Source organism: Mirounga leonina, unplaced genomic scaffold, assembly GCF_011800145.1.
Source record: "Mirounga leonina isolate KUSES-001 unplaced genomic scaffold, KU_Mleo_1.0 Mir_175, whole genome shotgun sequence".
Taxonomy (NCBI): Eukaryota; Metazoa; Chordata; class Mammalia; order Carnivora; family Phocidae; genus Mirounga; species Mirounga leonina.
The window spans coordinates 24,985,326-25,002,998 of record NW_023270453.1 but is presented as its reverse complement, the minus strand read 5'-3'; the positions used below and the strand labels follow the sequence as shown (position 1 = coordinate 25,002,998).

Here is a 17,673-nt window from a genome sequence, read left to right as displayed (position 1 = left end):
CTCCACGGGAAACCTGCTTCTCCCTTTCCCACCCCCCGCCCCCGCTTGTGTTCCCTCTCTCGCTGTCTCTCTATCAAAATAAATAAATAAAATCTTAAAAAAAAAAAGATTTTATTTGAGAAAGAGAGAGGGATCATGAGCAGGGGAGAGGGGTAGAGGAGAAGCAGACTCCCCACCAAGCAGGGAGCCCAATGTGGGGCTCGATCCCAGGACCCTGGGATCATGACCTGAGCCGAAGGCAGATGCTTACCTGACTGAGCCACCCAGGCGCCCTATTTGTTTAAAATTTTTATACAGTAAAATTCAGTCATTTGGTGTTTGGGTCTATGGGTTTTGATTAATGTATAGAGTCAACATACCCACCAATCAAGATACAGAACAGGTACGTTACCCCCAAGTTCTGTCTCGCTGTCCCTTCGAGGTTTCCCTGTTCCTAATCCCTGGTACCACTGATCTGTCCTCCAGCCCTTCAGGTTTGTTTTTTCTAAAATGTCATATAAATGGAATCATACAGTAGGTAGCCTTTGAGTATGGCTTCTGTTTGCACAACTGTGTTTGAGATTCGTTCATATGTTATGCATATCAACTGTTTATTTCTTCTGTTTATTACTAGCGTTCCATCATATGCTATTCTGCCATTTATTTATCCATTCTTCCATGTGTTTTAACAGCAGCCCTTTGAACTATGTCCCTATTAGACAGCAAGGAACTAGGGACTGGAGATGTTAAATAGCAGAGCTAAATTTTGATATAACTCCCAAGTCCAGGGTTCTTTCCCACCCCACCCAAGAGGTGATTTGGTCCAGTGACTCAATTAGCATTTCTTGACTGCCCATCCAAGAGGTTGTCAGGCTTCCTGAGTTGCTGGAGAATTCCCTTTGCAGAACTGGGGCCTGAGGATTGATGAAGGAAAGTATACACCCCAGTGTGTGACTCACCATATGTGCTCCTCTTTTTCTGTCTGGTGACAAGCTCACCAGTATTGGCAGGATGGAGCTGCCCAAACCCATACAGTATTGAATAAAAATTTTCTAAGCCTGTCCTAGGAGTTGACTGCATTGAATCTGCTAGGATAGTGACATCGAGGCCTCCTGCAGGTAGGAGTGCAACCATCGTGTTTCACTCCCTGGAACAACCAGGAAGGAAAGACCTAACCCCTGGGTCTCCCTCCACAGTGATGTCGGAGCTCAGCGATGAAGCTAGTGAGCCAGAACTCCTGAACCGCAGCTTGTCCATGTGGCATGGGCTGGGTGCTCAGGTCAGCCGGGAAGAGCTGGCCGTCCCCTTGGATCTTCACACAGCTGCTTCCATCGGCCAGGATGAAGTGGTGAAGGAATGTGTGCAGCGGTAAGAGATCTTGGGAAATGTTCCTTCTGCTTAGATTTTGAGTACCGTCTCTGTGGCTTCAGATCCCAGACAGAGCTATCAGTAAGCTCATGGGGCCTCACCCAGTCATAAACATTTCAGGCACACAGATCAATCCCCATGTCTCTTGGACAGTGGTCAGTAATGATTTATGCTGGACACTAATAAGGAAGTCAGTTTGTATTCCTCGGAAGAAAGAGAGGCTTTAAACATTTTTCATAGGCTTATGAAACGTTTCAGGCTTTCTGTAGAGTCACTTAATGGTTTTTATGAATTGCAGAAATGTTCAGACAAAACAAAAATAAAGTTAGAAAGTGATGCCCTGTGGCCTTCTTTCCCCAGAAGGTTCATTTTTATCTCTTTTGCCTTCCTTTCCCTTCTAGCTTTTGCTATAGAGGAGGAAGTGGGGTTTATCTTCCTCTCTGGGGATTGCCACCTGCAGTCTTATACATATGTTAATGTAGTTTTTGGAAAAGGACCCATCTCCTCCTCTCCACCCCCTTACTGACCTACCTCCTTGTTTCAGTTTTTCATTGATAACTTGGAGAAACGACCTGTGTCCGTACCCATATGTGCCTTTTTCAGTTCCTGGGGAGCCAAAGCAAAGCCTCATTTGAGTCCCAGGCTTCTGGTTCCCAAGTCCTAGCCATCACTTATGAATATCTGGCCAGTCGAGTACAAGTACAGGCCTGTGGTAAGGGACAGTCTGTCATACTCCTGTACCAGGTGGCCTTAGGAATGTGCAGCTGGGTACACAGCACATTCTCTCATAGGGTCACTGAGACCCCAGTCACAATTCTGCTCCTTCAGCATTCTTGGGCTTTTAAGCCTTTGGGTGTGCTGTTTAAATGCATGGTCCCAAATGGCTCCACAGGGGAGAGGGGAAGTGTCTGTGCTCTGATTGGGATTGTGGCCCTAGCTGACACTGAAGCTTGCCCACAGTAAGCATAGACTGGGGGCCTGAGGGCAGGGGAGGCCTCCGAAGGGAGGATTGGGCCCAACCAGACATGTGAGAGCCTCAGAGATGCTCTGCCAAGGGCTAGGCTCTTCTCCACGTGGAACTGAGCACTCCCTCGGTGAAGGTCATGTGGCCAGAATGAATTGGTCTCTGTGCGCTCTCCCAGCCAGTGGCCGCCACTGCATTCCTAGGATCAGGACCTTCTGGAATGGCTGCATGGGCATCCCAGAGTTATTAGAAGATGCTAGTGAATGGAAAATAATTGTCTGTGTAGCTTCCTGTGTGCGTACCTCTGAGAGGCACAGACTGGATTGATTGTCAGTTGTTGCCTCTGCTGGAGGCAGGGATTGTGCTAGAGGAAAGGCTGTGGGACATGAACTATTCAGGGTGTCCTGGAAGTGGATGTGATTTCCATGCCCCAATCCCAGACTCTGGGCTTGGAAGCCCATGGTTTTTTTCCTGTGGGAAACGCCTTTCCAGAATTTTGATGGACATGAATGAGAAAGATAGGATTCTCTGGTCAGTGATTTTCCAAGAATGTTTCTGTAGGATGAGGTGACTAGGGAGAAATATTGTCCATTTTCTGAGTCCCTTCCCATTCCCCTTTCCACCCAGCCCCACACTAGCAGATTCTGGTCTGTTGGGAGAAGAAGGCAGTCAGGGCTCCAGGTCACAGTTCCTTGACTCTGGCACTCCGGACAGCCCAAGCCAGATCATTCTCCGCTGGGGACCTGTGCATGTAGGATAACCGGTTAGCCACGTCCCCGGCCTCCACCCCCTAGATGCCAGTAGCTTTTCCTTCTCCAGTTGTGACAACCAGTAATGTTTTCAGACTTTGCCAAATGTCTCCTGGAGCAAAAAATCACCCCTGGTTGAGAACCATCTGTGTAGCTGGGGGTAGGAAAGAAGAGTTGCTGGCCTTGGGTAGGCGGAGGGGCCGATGAGAATGTGCAGTCGGAGGAGGAAGGCGGCTCTGAGGACTTTGCAGAGGCAGCTGTGGGGCAAACCTAGCGGTTTCCCCGCCTGCCTCGCTTCCCCCATGACGTCCAGGGTGGCAGATAACTTCTGCTTCCTGGCTGTATTTCCCGCTCTTTCTCTTGGCCCGGCCTCGCTGCCAGCTTTGGTAAACCTCACATGTGAGATGGCTGGACGTGCCTGGCATATCTTGTGTTTGTTTAGGAGAGAGTTAGATTTGAATAAGAAGAATGGTGGTGGCTGGACCCCGCTGATGTATGCCTCGTACATCGGACACGATACCATCGTGCACCTGCTGCTCGAGGCGGGGGTGAGCGTGAACGTGCCGACCCCGGAAGGGCAGACTCCGCTGATGCTGGCTTCTAGCTGTGGCAACGAGAGCATCGCCTACTTTCTCCTCCAGGTGAGTGACGAGGGGACTCAGGCCCAGAGACGTGAGGGGCTCCTGGCCACTCTGGCGGAGACGGGAGCCACTGCAGACCATGGTGTGTGCTTGCTCGGGTCATCACTTTGATTCTTGCAGCGGGATGGCCTGGAGCGCGCCCGCCCCACACAGAGGAGCTGAGGCGGTAACGAGCATTCTGCGTTCTCTTGAAGCAAGGTGCCGAGCTGGAAATGAAGGACATTCAGGGCTGGACTGCTCTCTTCCACTGCACTAGCGCTGGGCACCAGCAGATGGTCAAGTTCCTCTTGGACAGTGGAGCGAATGCCAACGTGAGGTGATTACCGGGTCGTTAGTGGCCGCTGTAACGGAGGAGGGCAGCTGGGGAGGCAGCCACGGGCCAGAGTGCAGGGTAGCCCCTGCTGTGGGCGGAGGGGACAGGCCTGCCCAGGCGCGGGAAGCTTGGGGCTGGTCCCAGCTTTTTTCTGCATCTGTCAGGGGACACTGGGTGCAGCACTTTTTGAGCCTCATTTTCTTTATCTGAAAACTGGGGCCAGCAATACCTATGTCATGGGGTTGTTGGAGGAATTACATGTTCTGTCACACCAGGGGCCTGGCATAGTGAATGGCACTTGATTGACATGCATTAAATGCTAATTCCTTTTTCCTTCCTGTCCTTTGTCTATATTGGGTGAGGTGATGCTTTGAAAGCAGTCATGAGTTTTATAAGCTGGAAGGGGTGTTGTCTAAAGCATGTCACGACAATAATCCCCTTTCAACACAGCAAGTACCACCCCAGCTTCTGGCTGGCACGGGGCCCGCCCCTGGCTGAAGTCACCCCCTGTAAGGTGCACCATAGTTTCACACGCCACTGAGAAAGAAATGCCACTGATTAAAATGCCACTTGCCTATTGGTTTTAAGATAAATTCTGACTACAGAGATGTGAGGATGTGAAAATGGTGTGTCTTAGAGTGGATGCAACCCAGGATTTAGCTTGCTTCCTGTCTTCTAGACCAGGGTGAGAGACGTGAGGGTCAGGAGGCATCTGGAGACAGTGCTGAGCACAGAAATAAGCATCAGATAGTGGGTGAAGTAAGGACAAGGTAGATGATTAGTCCCGGAGCTCTTGGGAGGGCTCCTGGAAGACGCTGAGCTCAAAGATCGTCTGGATGGGTGGGCGGGAGATGCTGGCTGGCTGTGCGCAGTGAAAGGCAACAGTTGCTATTCGCCTGTAATTAAAACGGAGATTTAAGAGTCAGACGGTGGAAGCAGCTTAGAGGGAGTGAATATGGGGAGACAGATTGTCTTCAGGAAGAGAGACTAGAGCTGGTGGTAGAAGCAGAAGAATTTATGAGGCTCATGTGTCGATAGGAACTTTTTTCATGTCACTCTGTTCGTTCTGGCAAGAGGGAGACCTGGACGCCTCAGGATGGGTGACAAGCTGGCTTGGGTTTGTCTGCAGCAGGAAAGCTTCTGCCTGGCTCAGCTCCTCTCCGCTAATCGTCTGGCCATGGCCTCTATCTTGCAGGGAGCCGGTATATGGATTTACTCCTTTGATGGAAGCAGCTGCTGCTGGCCATGAAATAATTGTGCAGTATTTTCTCAATCATGTAAGTAACCCTGTTTATTTGCTTACAGTTTAGTCACGGCAGGTGAGGACTCCTGTCCCTGAAATATGGGCTGTAACAGAATTTTCTGCTGCACAGAAATAGCTGCTCTTCATTTATTCAGCACATTTTCATTGTATCTACTGATGCCAAGTGTTGAGTGGCGCTCAGGGGTACAGTGGTGAGTAAAAATAGACACCTAGTCCTGTAATAATTTTGAAAATGCTATTATTTGAGAAGTATGGAAAATATATTTTAAAAAGTAGATAACACTTGTCATCCCATCACTTAAAAACAACATATAGAGTAAGAATGCTAAGATCTTCCTTCTGAAGCACCCGCGGTTCCTCCCCAAGATGCCCACTTGGTTTGATAGAGACAGCCCAGGACTTCTCTGCTTGGGAAGGTCTGTCTGTAGACAGGTGCACACAAGTTGCTCTTCATTTTGAACAGAGTGGGATTCTTTTTTTTTTTTTTTTGGTAAAGATTTTATTTATTTGACAGAGAGAGACACAGCGAGAGAGGGAACACAAGCAGGGGGAGTGGGAGAGGGAGAAGCAGGCTCCCTGCTGAGCAGGGAGCCTGATGCGGGGCCCGATCCCAGGACCCTGGGATCACGACCTGAGCCAAAGGCAGACGCTTAACGACTGAGCCACCCAGGCGCCCCTGAACAGAGTGGGATTCTACTGTGTGTTTACAGCTTTTAGAAATTCAGTTAATATGCTATGGACATTTTTTCCTTATGGTATCCCATGTATAATCCGAGCCATAATTAATTTAGTCAGTTCCTTATTTGTTGAAATTTATGTTTCTGACATTTTACAGTTATAAACTGCTCCAGGGACTAGCTCTGTATGGGCAGCTTCAGCCTGCATACAGGTGTATCGTATTTCTGTAGGAGGGATTGCTGGTGTTCACATGGGACACTTAATAGGTCCTAATAAAGACAAAAAATGGGCAAAGGATCTGAAAAGACATTTCTCCAAAGATGATTTATAGATGGCCAATAAGCAATGCTTGACATCATTAGTCATCTGGGAAATGCAAATCAAAACTGCTAGGATGTCTGTAATATAAAAAGACAGTAATAAGAGTCAGTGAAGATGTGGAGAAATTGGAACCTCACACACTGCTGGTGGGAGTGTAAAATGATGCATCCTCTCTGGAAAACAGTCAGGCAGTTCCTCAAACAGTTAACATAAAGCTACTGTATAACCCAGCTATTCTCCTAGGTATATACCCAAGGGAACTGAAAATCGGTCCACACGAAAACTTACACACAAATGTCTGTAGCAGTGTTATTCGCAGTAGCCAAAAGAAAGAAACCCACATGTCCATCAGCTGATAGATGGATAAGTTAAGTGTGGTCTCTCCACACACTGGAATATTTTTCAGCCATAAAAAGAAATGAAGTTCTGACACCTACAATATGGATGAACCTTGAAAATATTATACTCAGTGGTAGAAGCCAGACACAAAGGACCACATATTATAGGATTCTTTTTATACGGAATATCCTGAGTAAGCAAATCTGTAGAGATAGAAAGCAGATTAATGGAGGCGTAGGGCCGGCAGCAGAGGGTGGGTTGGGAGGGTGGGATGGGAAGGGATGATGAGAGATGGAAGTACTGGGGAGAGGGTGGTGGTTAAGGGGTACATGATTTCTTTTTAGGGTGAGGAGAATGTTCTGAAATTGGTTATGGTGATGGTTGCATGCCAGTGAGTTATACACTGTGAGTGGGTGAATTGCACGATAAGTGAATTTGTCTTGTTAAAAAGTGCAGTGGGGTTGAAATAGTAAGTCTTAACAGATTCCCACTGGAAAGGTTGTCTCTTTTGCCTCCCCGCTCCCCCCCCAGTTATATGTGAAGGTGCCCACTTTTTCATGTCCTCACCAAGCCCTGAAAGTTACTTGTCTTACGTTTTTGCCAATGTGGTGGGAGAAAAGTGGCATCTGTTTTGGTTTATACCTCCTAGTGAAGTTGAACATTTAAAAATGCATTTATTGGCCATTTGTATTTATTTTATGATTTTTCTCTTTTTGGGGGGTTCCAATTGGATATTTTAGCATAATAAAATGTTGACATGCTATCTCTTTGAAAAAAGAATTTGGGGGGCACCTGAGTGGCTCAGTCAGTTAGGTGTCTGACTCTTGGTTTGCTCAGGTCATTATCTCAGGGTCGTGAGGTTGAGCTCAGGCTCTGCGCTGAGCGTGGAGCCTGCCTGAGATTCTCTCCCTTTCCCCTCCCCCCCCATCCTGTGCTCATACTCCCAATGAATAAATAAATAAATAAATGCGCCAGCTCATAGACTTAAAAAAAAAAATTGGGGAACAGTACCCCTACGTGGTAAAACTAGACATGAGACTGAGGGGGTACAGGAGCCTGCCTGCCCCCTTTGCCTCTGTCTCCTGGTCTCTCCCCACGGCTGCTCCTCAGCTCTTTCCTCCCCTCCTTCCTTCCTTCCTCCCCTCCTTCCTTCCTTCCTTCCTTCCTTCCTTCCTTCCTCCTTCCCTCCTTCCTCCTCCCTTCCTTCCTCCTTCCTTCCTTCCTTCCTTCCTTCCTTCCTCCTGCCCTCCCTCCCTCCCTCCCTCTTTCTCTCTCTCTCTCGGAGATTGTTCTGTATTAGTGTATGTTAATCTCTTCTCTCTCTTTTCTTCATGGCGGCACAGCATTTCCTTGTAGGGATGAATCAGAGTCGTTGGAAGTGAGTCGTTGCCAGCCTCTGGCTGTCACACAGAGTGCTGTGGAGACTCCGCACATACGTCTCTGCACACGCGTGTGACCACGTCTGTCTGGTTCAGTACCGAAGGTAGAATTTTGCATGGAATGTGAGTACAGTCTTAACATAGGGTTGCCCACTTGCCACCTGAAGAGGAAATTGTACCAACTTACACTCTTTCCACAGCAGCAAGAATTATGAATCTTAAATTTGAAGTACTTTCAACATACAGAAAAGTACGGAGGATGATAGTAATACAACCCACATGACCCCAGAGTGACCCCTAAACAGATGCTGATCTTCAGCTTCCTGCTCCTGGTTTTATGCTTGTGCCATGCACTGTGTGTCCTTAAGGAAGGCACAGGTTGTTTGATATATTTTAAAGATTTATGTAAATACGTGTCAGACTGTATGCGTCATTCAACAGAGTGCTGGTGCATTGGGGCGTAGTTCACTCGTTTTGACAGCTCTCTATGTATTGAATGTATGAGTATTTTACGTTTATCCATTCGTCTTTTAGTGGACATTTCACTTGTGTCTACTTTGCTATTCCTGACAGGGCTGTGGTTCCCATTTTTTACCTGTCTTCTCGAGCATGTGGGAATGGATTTTAAAGAAATCAGGATGTATTCTTCAAAGTAGAATTTTTGGTGTGTAGGGTAGGGTGGATCTTGACTGGAGAGTATTAACTTTCCTCCATAGTCATCCTGATTGACATTCTGATAGTATTTTATAGCTCTCTTCTCCACACCCTCAGTAACACTTGGTACCTGGTATCAGATGAGCTGTCTCCTATTGATTTTTACCTTTTCCTGATTTCTGGTGAGGCTGAGCATCTTTTCATATATTTGTCAGCCATTTGGGCTTCTTTGCTGCAAATAATTATTCTTTGCAGTAATTCCACTTACATGGACTAGGCTGGTCCGAGTGCAGTGGTGTTTACAATTAATTGACCACTTACATGGACTAGGCACCCTTAAGACCTAACATAGGGTCAAGAACAGATGGGTAAGAGCTCAAACCTGTAAAAATCATAACCTCTGCTTCTGAGTTTAGAATTTTATTTTATGTATTTATTTATTTAAAAATTTTTTATTTAAATTCAATTAGCCAACATATAGTACATCATTAGTTTCATATGTAGTGTTCAGTAATTTATCAGTTGTATATAACACCCAGTGCTCATGACATCACGTGCCCTACTATGTATTTTTTTTTTTTAAAGATTTTATTTATTTATTTGAGAGAGAGAATGAGAGAGAGAGCACATGAGAGGGGGAGGGTCAGAGGGAGAAGCAGACTCCTTGCTGAGCAGGGAGCCCGATGCGGGACTCGATCCCTGGACTCCAGGATCATGACCTGAGCTGAAGGCAGTCTACTTAACCAACTGAGCCACCCAGGTGCCCTACTATGTAATTTTTTAAAGATTTGTTTATTTTAAGAGAGAGAGCATGGGTGCGAGGGGCAGAGGGAGAGGGAGAATCTCAAGTAGATTTCGCTGAGGGCAGAGCCTGACTTGGGGCTCAGTCTCATGACCCTGAGATCATGACCTGAGCCGAAATCAAGAGTCATATGCTTAACCGACTGAACCCCGCCAGGCGCCCCTAGAATTTGATTTTATTTATTTATATATTTTTTGAAGTTTTTTTTTTAAGATTTATTTATTTATTTGAGAGAGAGAATGAGCAGGAAAGAGAGGGAGAGGGAGAAGCAGACTCCTGGCTGAGCAGGGAGCCCAATGCGGGACTTGATCCCGGAACACTGGGATCATGACCTGAGCTGAAGGCAGACACTTAACTGACTGAGCCACCCAGGCGCCCTAGAATTTCATTTTAAATTAGGTAGAACTAGAAGTCATGAGAGATATTCACACTGGAAAACATACTGGAAAATCAGAGATTTTATCTACCATGCAGATTATGCCCTCATTTGGTACCTTTACTCCCCAGCTGGGAATGAGATTATGTGTTGTGGGCAACTTGTATTTAGGGGAAACAAATTATATTGGATTTCTTTTGGAAAATTTTTAAAATTTTAAAATTCTGAGGGCGCCTGGGTGGCTCAGTTGGTTAAGCAACTGCCTTCGGCTCAGGTCATGATCCTGGAGTCCCGGGATCGAGTCCCGCATCGGGCTACCTGCTCGGCGGGGAGTCTGCTTCTCCCTCTGATCCTCCCCCTCTCATGCTTTCTGTCTCCCATTCTCTCTCAGATAAATAAATAAAATCTTAAAAAAAAAAAAAAAAGAAAAATTTTAAAATTCTGAAATGATTTCAGACTTAAAGAAATGTCAAAATAATACAAAGAATTTGTGTATCTTCACTAGATTGCCCAGTATTAACATTTATTATTATTAACATTTCATCTCGTTTTCTTTATTAGTCTCTCTTTATATACATACTGTCTTTTTGGGACCACTGGATAGCAAGTTGCTGACATAATGTAATGCCTTTTTCTTCCTAAATACTTTATTTAGTATGTATTTCCTGAAAACAGTTTTGTCTTCATGATCACATACAGTGATCAAATTCAGGAAATCAACTATGAGATCTCCCCATAGTACTAATCAGGAGTAGAAGATGTTGGGCAGTTCGCCATGATTGCTTTGGCGTTGGGGGGCAGGGGTGGGGGGCTGGCGGGCATGGCTGGGAGCATGTGGCTAATGGGCCACGTCCTTTCATTACTGGGGAATCCGTGTGGCTAACCCTGCATGGCTTCTCCTCTGCTCCTCATTTCCTGCAGATTTCCTCCTCTCAGTCAGGGTTAGACCTGAGGGAGCCAGAGGGCTGGGCCCACCGGTCTCCCGAGCTGGCCCTCCAGAGCCAGGCCCCATTTCTGGAGATGGGGGGCTATAGGAGGCTGGGCTCCCTGTGCTCTGCAAGGGCAGGAGAGGGCTGTAGCTGCCTCCCTTGCACCCCATTCCCTTCCTCTTGGTGGGGTAGGATGATCTGGGCGTGATTAGGCCTCTTAGGGGAGAGCTGAGCTGATGGCCTGGCCTCCACGTGACAAGTGTGCTGGCTATCCTCTTGGGCCACAGTCTCCAAAGCTTTGATCATGCTTTCCTGTCAGAATGAGTTTTGATCATGTACATCTCTAGGAATATGTTATGTACATTATAAAATAGGAAGAAAACCCCCCAAAATGTAAAGGATGAATAAACAAAAATTCTAGTATTTTCTTCCCTCACCTCAGGGACCTTGTTCTTGGTTCTATTTTCTTCCTCATTTACTCACTAAGGAATAGTATTACTGCTTTTTCCCCCTTTAACTGTAATCTGAGGTTGAAGACTTCTGGGCTTAAAAACATGATAGTTAGGGGCGCCTGGGTGGCTCAGTTGGTTAAGCGACTGCCTTCGGCTCAGGTCATGATCCTGGAGTCCCTGGATCGAGTCCCGCGTCGGGCTCCCTGCTTGGCAGGGAGCCTGCTTCTCCCTCTGACCCTCCCCCCTCTCATGTGCTCTATGTCTCTCTCATTCTCTCTGTCTCAAATAAATAAATAAAAATCTTTAAAAAAAAAAACATGATAGTTAAAACCATACAGTAAAGATGGTGTTTTTTTCCCCACCCCCGCCCGTTTTTACCGAGCTGTAAATGCAGACCTCCCTGTAGAGGCTGAGGGTAAGCAGCGCACTGCTGTCACTTAGGCGTGTTGTGAAGTGATGACCACACCCCGTCTGGTGAGTGTCCATTGTCTCATGGAGATACAGGCACAGAGAGACATTGTTTCCTTGTGGCTGGAACTCCGGATTTACTCTCCGAACAGCTTCCGTCTTTATCATATGGCCGTGCTTGCTGCGGTCGTCGTGTTGTATCTTATAGCCAGAAGTTTGTGCCTTTTGATTGCCTTCACTTTCCCCTTCCAGACCCCTCTAGAAGGGATCTTTGAAGGCTGAAGGTTTCAGAGCTGATTTCTAACCAGAGCTCTTGGAAGTGGGGGATTATAGAAAGTAAAGCTCAGTTAAGGGCTTGTAAAGATGCAGTTTTTTCCTACCAGAGGACGTGTGATAATCACCTTCTATACTAGGCTCAACCAAGACTGTCACAGGTTTTCTTTCTTTTTAATGATTTTATTTATTTGACAGAGCGAGACAGCAGGAGAGGGAACACAATCAGGGGGAGTGGGAGAGGGAGAAGCAGTCCCTCCACTGAGCAGGGAGCCCGATGCAGGGCTCGATCCTAGGACCCTGGGATCATGACCTGAGCCAAAGGCAGATGCTTAACGACTAAGCCACCCAGGTGCCCCTTTTTAAAGAGCTTCTTAATGATTTAATAACTTGCTTGTGCCTTTCCATGAACTTGTAAAAGTGTATCAAGTAAACTCTGAAAAATATTTTAAAATATAAAACTTCTCTTAAATCCTCAATAGTAGTGATATTATAGGGAAATTATTCCTATAACTTATGAATGTGTACAGGCACACTCATTTTATTGTGCTTCACTTTATTGCATTTCACAGATACTGCGTTTTTTACAGATGGAAGGTTTGTGGAGACCTTGTATCAAGCAAGTCTATGGGTGCCATTTTTCCAACAGCATTCACTCACTTTGTGTCTCTGTGTCACATTCTGGTAATTCTTGCAATAGTTCAAACTTTTTCATTATTGTCTTTTTTTTTTTAAGATTTTATTTATTCATTTGGGAAAGAGGGCAGAGAGAGCACATGAACAGGGGGAAGGGCAGAGGGAAAGGGAGATGCAGAAGCAGACTCCCTGCCTAGCAGAGAGCCCAATGCATCTCGATCCCAGGGGGATCGCGACCTGAGCCAAGGCACGAGCTTAACCCACTGAGCCACCCAGGCGCCTCTATTGTCATATTTGTTATGGTGATCTTGATCAGTGATTATGACTTGCTGAAAAGTCAGATGGTAGCACTTTTTAGCAATAAAGTTTATCTTTTTCAAGTAAGCTCTACTCTGAACATGGGGCTTGAACTCATGACCCTGAGTTCATGCTCTACTGACTGAGCCAGCCAGGTGCCCCCATAAAGTATTTTATTTCTTTAAAGTATATACATTGTTTTCTTAGACATAATGCTGTGGCAGATTAATAGACCATGGTATAGTGTAAATATAACTTTTATATGCACTGGCAAACCACAAAACTTCCTTTGGCCTGTGTTATTGCGATACTTTATTGTGGGGGGTCTGGAGCTGAGCCTGCAGTGTCTGAGGCCTGTACAGTGCATGTTGTTTTCATGATTTAAAAACATGTATGAAAGTAGTATAACCTGCAGGCTTAAACAAAGCCAAACAATAACATTTAGAGGCTAACTAATCAAAAATTTAGAAATAAGCATTAAAAAACCTCTAAGTTTTCGGGCGCCTGGGTGGCTCAGTTGGTTAAGCGACTGCCTTCGGCTCAGGTCATGATCCTGGAGTCCCTGGATCGAGTCCTGCATCGGGCTCCCTGCTCGGCGGGGAGTCTGCTTCTCCCTCTGACCCTCCCCCCTCTCATGCTCTCTGTCTCTCATTCTCTCTGTCTCAAATAAATAAAATCTAAAAAAAAAAAAAAAAAACAAACCTCTAAGTTTTCTTACATCGCCTCCTCCCCCCAGAGTGTTAACAGCTGTGAATAGATTTCTACATGAATGGAATCCTGCTACATAAATGGGATCCATCTACTTCTGCAGTGTTTTTAAATGTTAGCAAAATATCACAAACTTATTTTCACATGAGTACAGAGAAACCTGCCTCATTCTTCCTGACCCAGTACTTGATAGTAGCGATGCGCTTTAATTTGAATAACCATTCACGCAGAAATGGGTGCATTAGTTTCTTGCTTTTAACAATTTACCATAAAGTTGGTGGGCTTAAAACACAGAAATTTATTTTCTCACAGTTCTGGACAACCAGAATTCCAGAACCAAGTCATCAGCGGGGCCACAGTACCTCCAGAGGCTTTGGGAGGAATGCTTGCATTTGGCTTTGAGCTCCCGTTGGCTCCTGGTGTTTCTGGCTTCTAGATGCATCCCTCCAATCTCTGCTTCTGTCTTCTCATGCCATTTCCCCCACGTGTCCGTGTCATCTTCTCTTCCTCATAAGGACACTTTATACCTTGGATATCATAAAGACGTATCATGGTCCTTTCAAAAAGTTGGTTCTACCGATTTCTTGTAAGCACTAGCATTTAAGGTAATAACATGGCTGCCTCCGCCCGCATTCACAAGGTCTCCAGGTTTTCGTTATTGCAGATGCATTCTACTGAACACCTGCGTCACGAAAGCTTTCTCTGTTACTTGGGGTTATTTCCTTAGGAGAGAGTCACAGAAGTGGAGTTAACTGTGCAGAAGACTATAGGTACATTTTAGGGCTTTGGGTAAAAATGACCAGACTCATCTTCAGAAGGATGGTGCTCTGGTGGTGGTTATGATTTTTAAAGGGTGCATCTGTTGTCTCCAGTTTTCTCTGGTGGAGAGAAATGAGGCGGGCCTGCCCAGGTGGGAAGGGTCAAGGTTGGGCTGTGGCCCCAGCGGCCTGCAGTGTGCCCTTCCCCAGCTGGAGCCCATGACTGCCGATCCCAGAAGGACCTGCCTGCGGGGCGTGGGGCCCGAGAGCTGCTGCAGCCACCTGGTGGCTGGGTGGCTGCCACCGAGCCCCTCCCCAGTGCCCCCCTTACAATGAGGGCCCTTACAGGCCCTCCCTCCTTTCTGGCGCAGATGTGGGGTTGCGGAGGGCCCGGGGCGCTGTGAGACGCCCGTGCACGTCTTAGCTGGGGTCTAGAGCCCACGCAAGGGAACAAGAGTGCCTTACAGGGGAAGTGCCCAGCTCCTGAACTTCCATGAACTTCCACAGGGAGTCAGAGTGGACACAAGAGACCACAGTGGAGCCACAGCGCGGATGCTGGCCAAGCAGTATGGACACATGAAGATCGTGGGGTTGATAGACGCTCACTCGCCTTCTCTGCCCAAGAACCTCTACCGGAGCCCAGGTACCTGCTCCTGTGCCGCTGGGGTCCTCTGCTGGGGCCCTGCTGCCAGCTCCCACCGGCCCCGCTGAGGTGTGGCTCCCATTCATCAGTCTTTTATTGCTTTTAGATTTGGGGTCACAGAAGATCTTTCCCTGTTTCCTGGTTGTACAAGAATTCGCCCATTTTCTTCTGGTACTTACATGGTTTCATTTTTTATGTTTACATCTTTGATCCTTTGTACTTTATTGTCATGCGTGGCGTGAGGTGTGGTGTTCTCAGATGGCTTCCCCATTGTCCTGGCTTCATTAAACTATTTAACAGTCCATCTTTGACCTAGTGATCTGAGAGGTTGTCTTTGTCATGTATTCCGAATTTCCATCTGTGCCCAGGTCTGTTTCTGGACTTGCTATTCTGTTCCCCGGGTCTGTCTGTCCACACACCAGACCCACACTGTTGACAGCTTGCAGAGGCTTTTTGTAGTACGTTGGACTGTCTGGTCGGCCAGTCCCCCTGCAGCTTTCCCTGTTCAGTGTTCCCTAGTATTGCTCGTGTATTTTTCTGTGTAAACTTGAACATCAACTTGTCTAGCTGCTTGGAAACCGTGTTATTGAGACTGGCAGATTTGTAAGCCAACTACCCCTTTATGCTTTTGAGTCATCCTCTGTAACAAGGGACGTCTTTTGTTCAGGTGTACTTTTGTGTCTACAGGAGAGTTTAAGATTTTTCCTCCTAGACATTGTGCATATAACTTTTTTTTCTTCCTAAGTGTCTGTCTTTGTTGCATGGAGTTTCACTGCCTTCACGTCCTCTGCCTATTGTCTGAGTGTGAAGGCTGTTGGCGTCTGCTTGCCAGTTTTATTTTATTTTATTTATTTTATTTATTTGACAGAGAGAGAGCGAGAGCAGGAGCACAAGCAGGGGGAGGGGGAGAGGGAGAAGCAGGCTTCCCGCGGAGCAGGGAGCCCGATGCGGGGCTCGATCCCAAGACTCTGGGATCATGACCTGAGCTGAAGGCAGACACTTAACTGACTGAGCCCCCCAGGCGCCTCTGCTTGCCAGTTTTATATTCTGCTGCTCTACTGAATTCTTTCATTGCTTGAATTTATTGATTTTCCAGGGTTTTCCATGTATGCTACCAGACAGGCTGCCCATAGAGATAGATTTACTGCTTCTCTCTGACTTGTGTACCTCTGATTTCTTTCATTTAGTTGCACTGGGTAATACTTCTCGTAAGGGGTTGAATGTGTTGGGGACAGTGGGCATGCACCTCATCCTAACCTTAGTGGAAATGCCACCTTAGGTGAGATGCTGGCTTTAAGGGTAAGGTGTACATGTCTTCTCTCATGTTAAGAAAGTATCTGGCATTTTCTGTATTCCTGACTGTTTTTTACAGGAATAAGTGTAGAATTTTGTCAAAGGCTTTTTCAGCATCTACGAAGAAAACTGTTAATTTTCTCTTTAGATCTACTAATAGAGTATATTAGTGAATTTCCTAATAATGAACCAACTTTATGTTGTTGGTATAAATCCGATGTGGTGTATTTTCTTAATGTGATGTTGGATTGTGTTTGCCAGTTTTTTATTTAGTGTTTCTGTATGGCTATTCATTTATAAATGATACTGGTCTTTGATTCTGTTTTATCGGGTGTAGACATCAGTGTATCTCAGAGAATTTGAGTCTTCCTTCCTTTTTTGTGCTCTGGACCAATTTATACAGCATGGATGCCCTGTGATTTTTGAAGGTTTGGCAGGATTCTGTGAAACCATCTGGACTTGGTCTTTCTTTGTGGTACGTTTTTCTGTTTCTTCCATAGAAACTGGTCTGCTTATGCTTTCTCATGTTTCATGGGGGCCAGGTATGGTAAACTGCATTTTCCTAGGAAATCCTTTCCTGCAGGATTTCAAACTTCAACTCACACAGAGGTCTGCAGAACCGTTTCTCTGTCTCCTTCTAAGAAGTTCCAGTGGTTATTTTCCTGTATCGTTTCAGTCTCGCCTGCCTCCCGACTCAATCCTCTCTCTCTCCCCTTTCTTGTTCAGTCTTTGGTGGTTTTCTCACTTTCCCGCAGTACTGCTTTTCCACTCAAATGTCTTCTGCCTTGAGCACCTCGTGACTGAGTCTTCATTTTAAAAAATTTGACCTTTATTTTGTTTTGTTTTGTTTTAGCGGTTTACAAGCTTCTCAGAGGTCATCACTTGCATTCTTTTTTTTTTTTTTTAAGATTTTATTTATTTATTTGACAGAAAGAGACACAGCGAGAGAGGGAACACAAGCAGGGGGAGTGGGAGAGGGAGAAGCAGGCTCCCGGCCGAGCAGGGAGCCCAACGCGGGGCTCGATCCCAGGACCCCTGAGATCATGACCTGAGCCGAAGGCAGATGCTTAACAACTGAGCCACCCAGGCGTCCCCCCTTCCTTTTTTTTTTTTTTTTTTAAGATTCTGTTTTTAAGTCATCTCTGCGCGCAGCATGGGGCTTGGACTCACAACCCCAAGGTCAAGAGTTGCCTGCTCCACTGACTGAGCCAGCCAGGTGCCCTGTTGACCTTTGTTTTCTACCTCTTTCCTGAGTTCCATTTTCCTTTCTCACCGTTGCAAGTGTGTGCCTGTGTCTTTCTGTTCTCAGTTTTGAATTTCTGAACCAGGATGCTTTCTCCACTCTCCACACTTGTTTAAGGATGTATCCGTGCAGAGTGTCGTGTTAGCTTTCTTCTACCTCTTTGGTGGTGGTGGTTCGGAGGGAGGGGCGTCTTTACTCGCTGCGGT

General features: G+C 46.3%; 1 protein-coding gene across 7 annotated transcripts in view; it reads left to right on the top strand.

Annotated features, from left to right (window-relative positions):
- The window catches only part of ANKS3 (ankyrin repeat and sterile alpha motif domain containing 3), a 30,443-nt gene that overhangs the window by 1,766 nt on the left and 11,004 nt on the right, over window positions 1-17,673 (top strand). For 4 of the 7 annotated variants that reach the window (XM_035022180.1, XM_035022179.1, XM_035022178.1 and 1 more), the window contains exons 2-6: window positions 1,176-1,347; window positions 3,503-3,701; window positions 3,896-4,017; window positions 5,210-5,291; window positions 14,796-14,931. In XM_035022180.1, the coding sequence (XP_034878071.1) occupies window positions 1,178-1,347; window positions 3,503-3,701; window positions 3,896-4,017; window positions 5,210-5,291; window positions 14,796-14,931 (709 nt within the window). In that variant the 5' untranslated portion in view covers window positions 1,176-1,177. Of the gene's footprint in view, window positions 1-1,175; window positions 1,348-3,502; window positions 3,702-3,821; window positions 4,018-5,209; window positions 5,292-7,998; window positions 8,100-14,795; window positions 14,932-17,673 lie in introns of those variants that run through there. The other 3 variants (XM_035022182.1, XM_035022183.1, XM_035022184.1) reach the window with 3 other exon arrangements.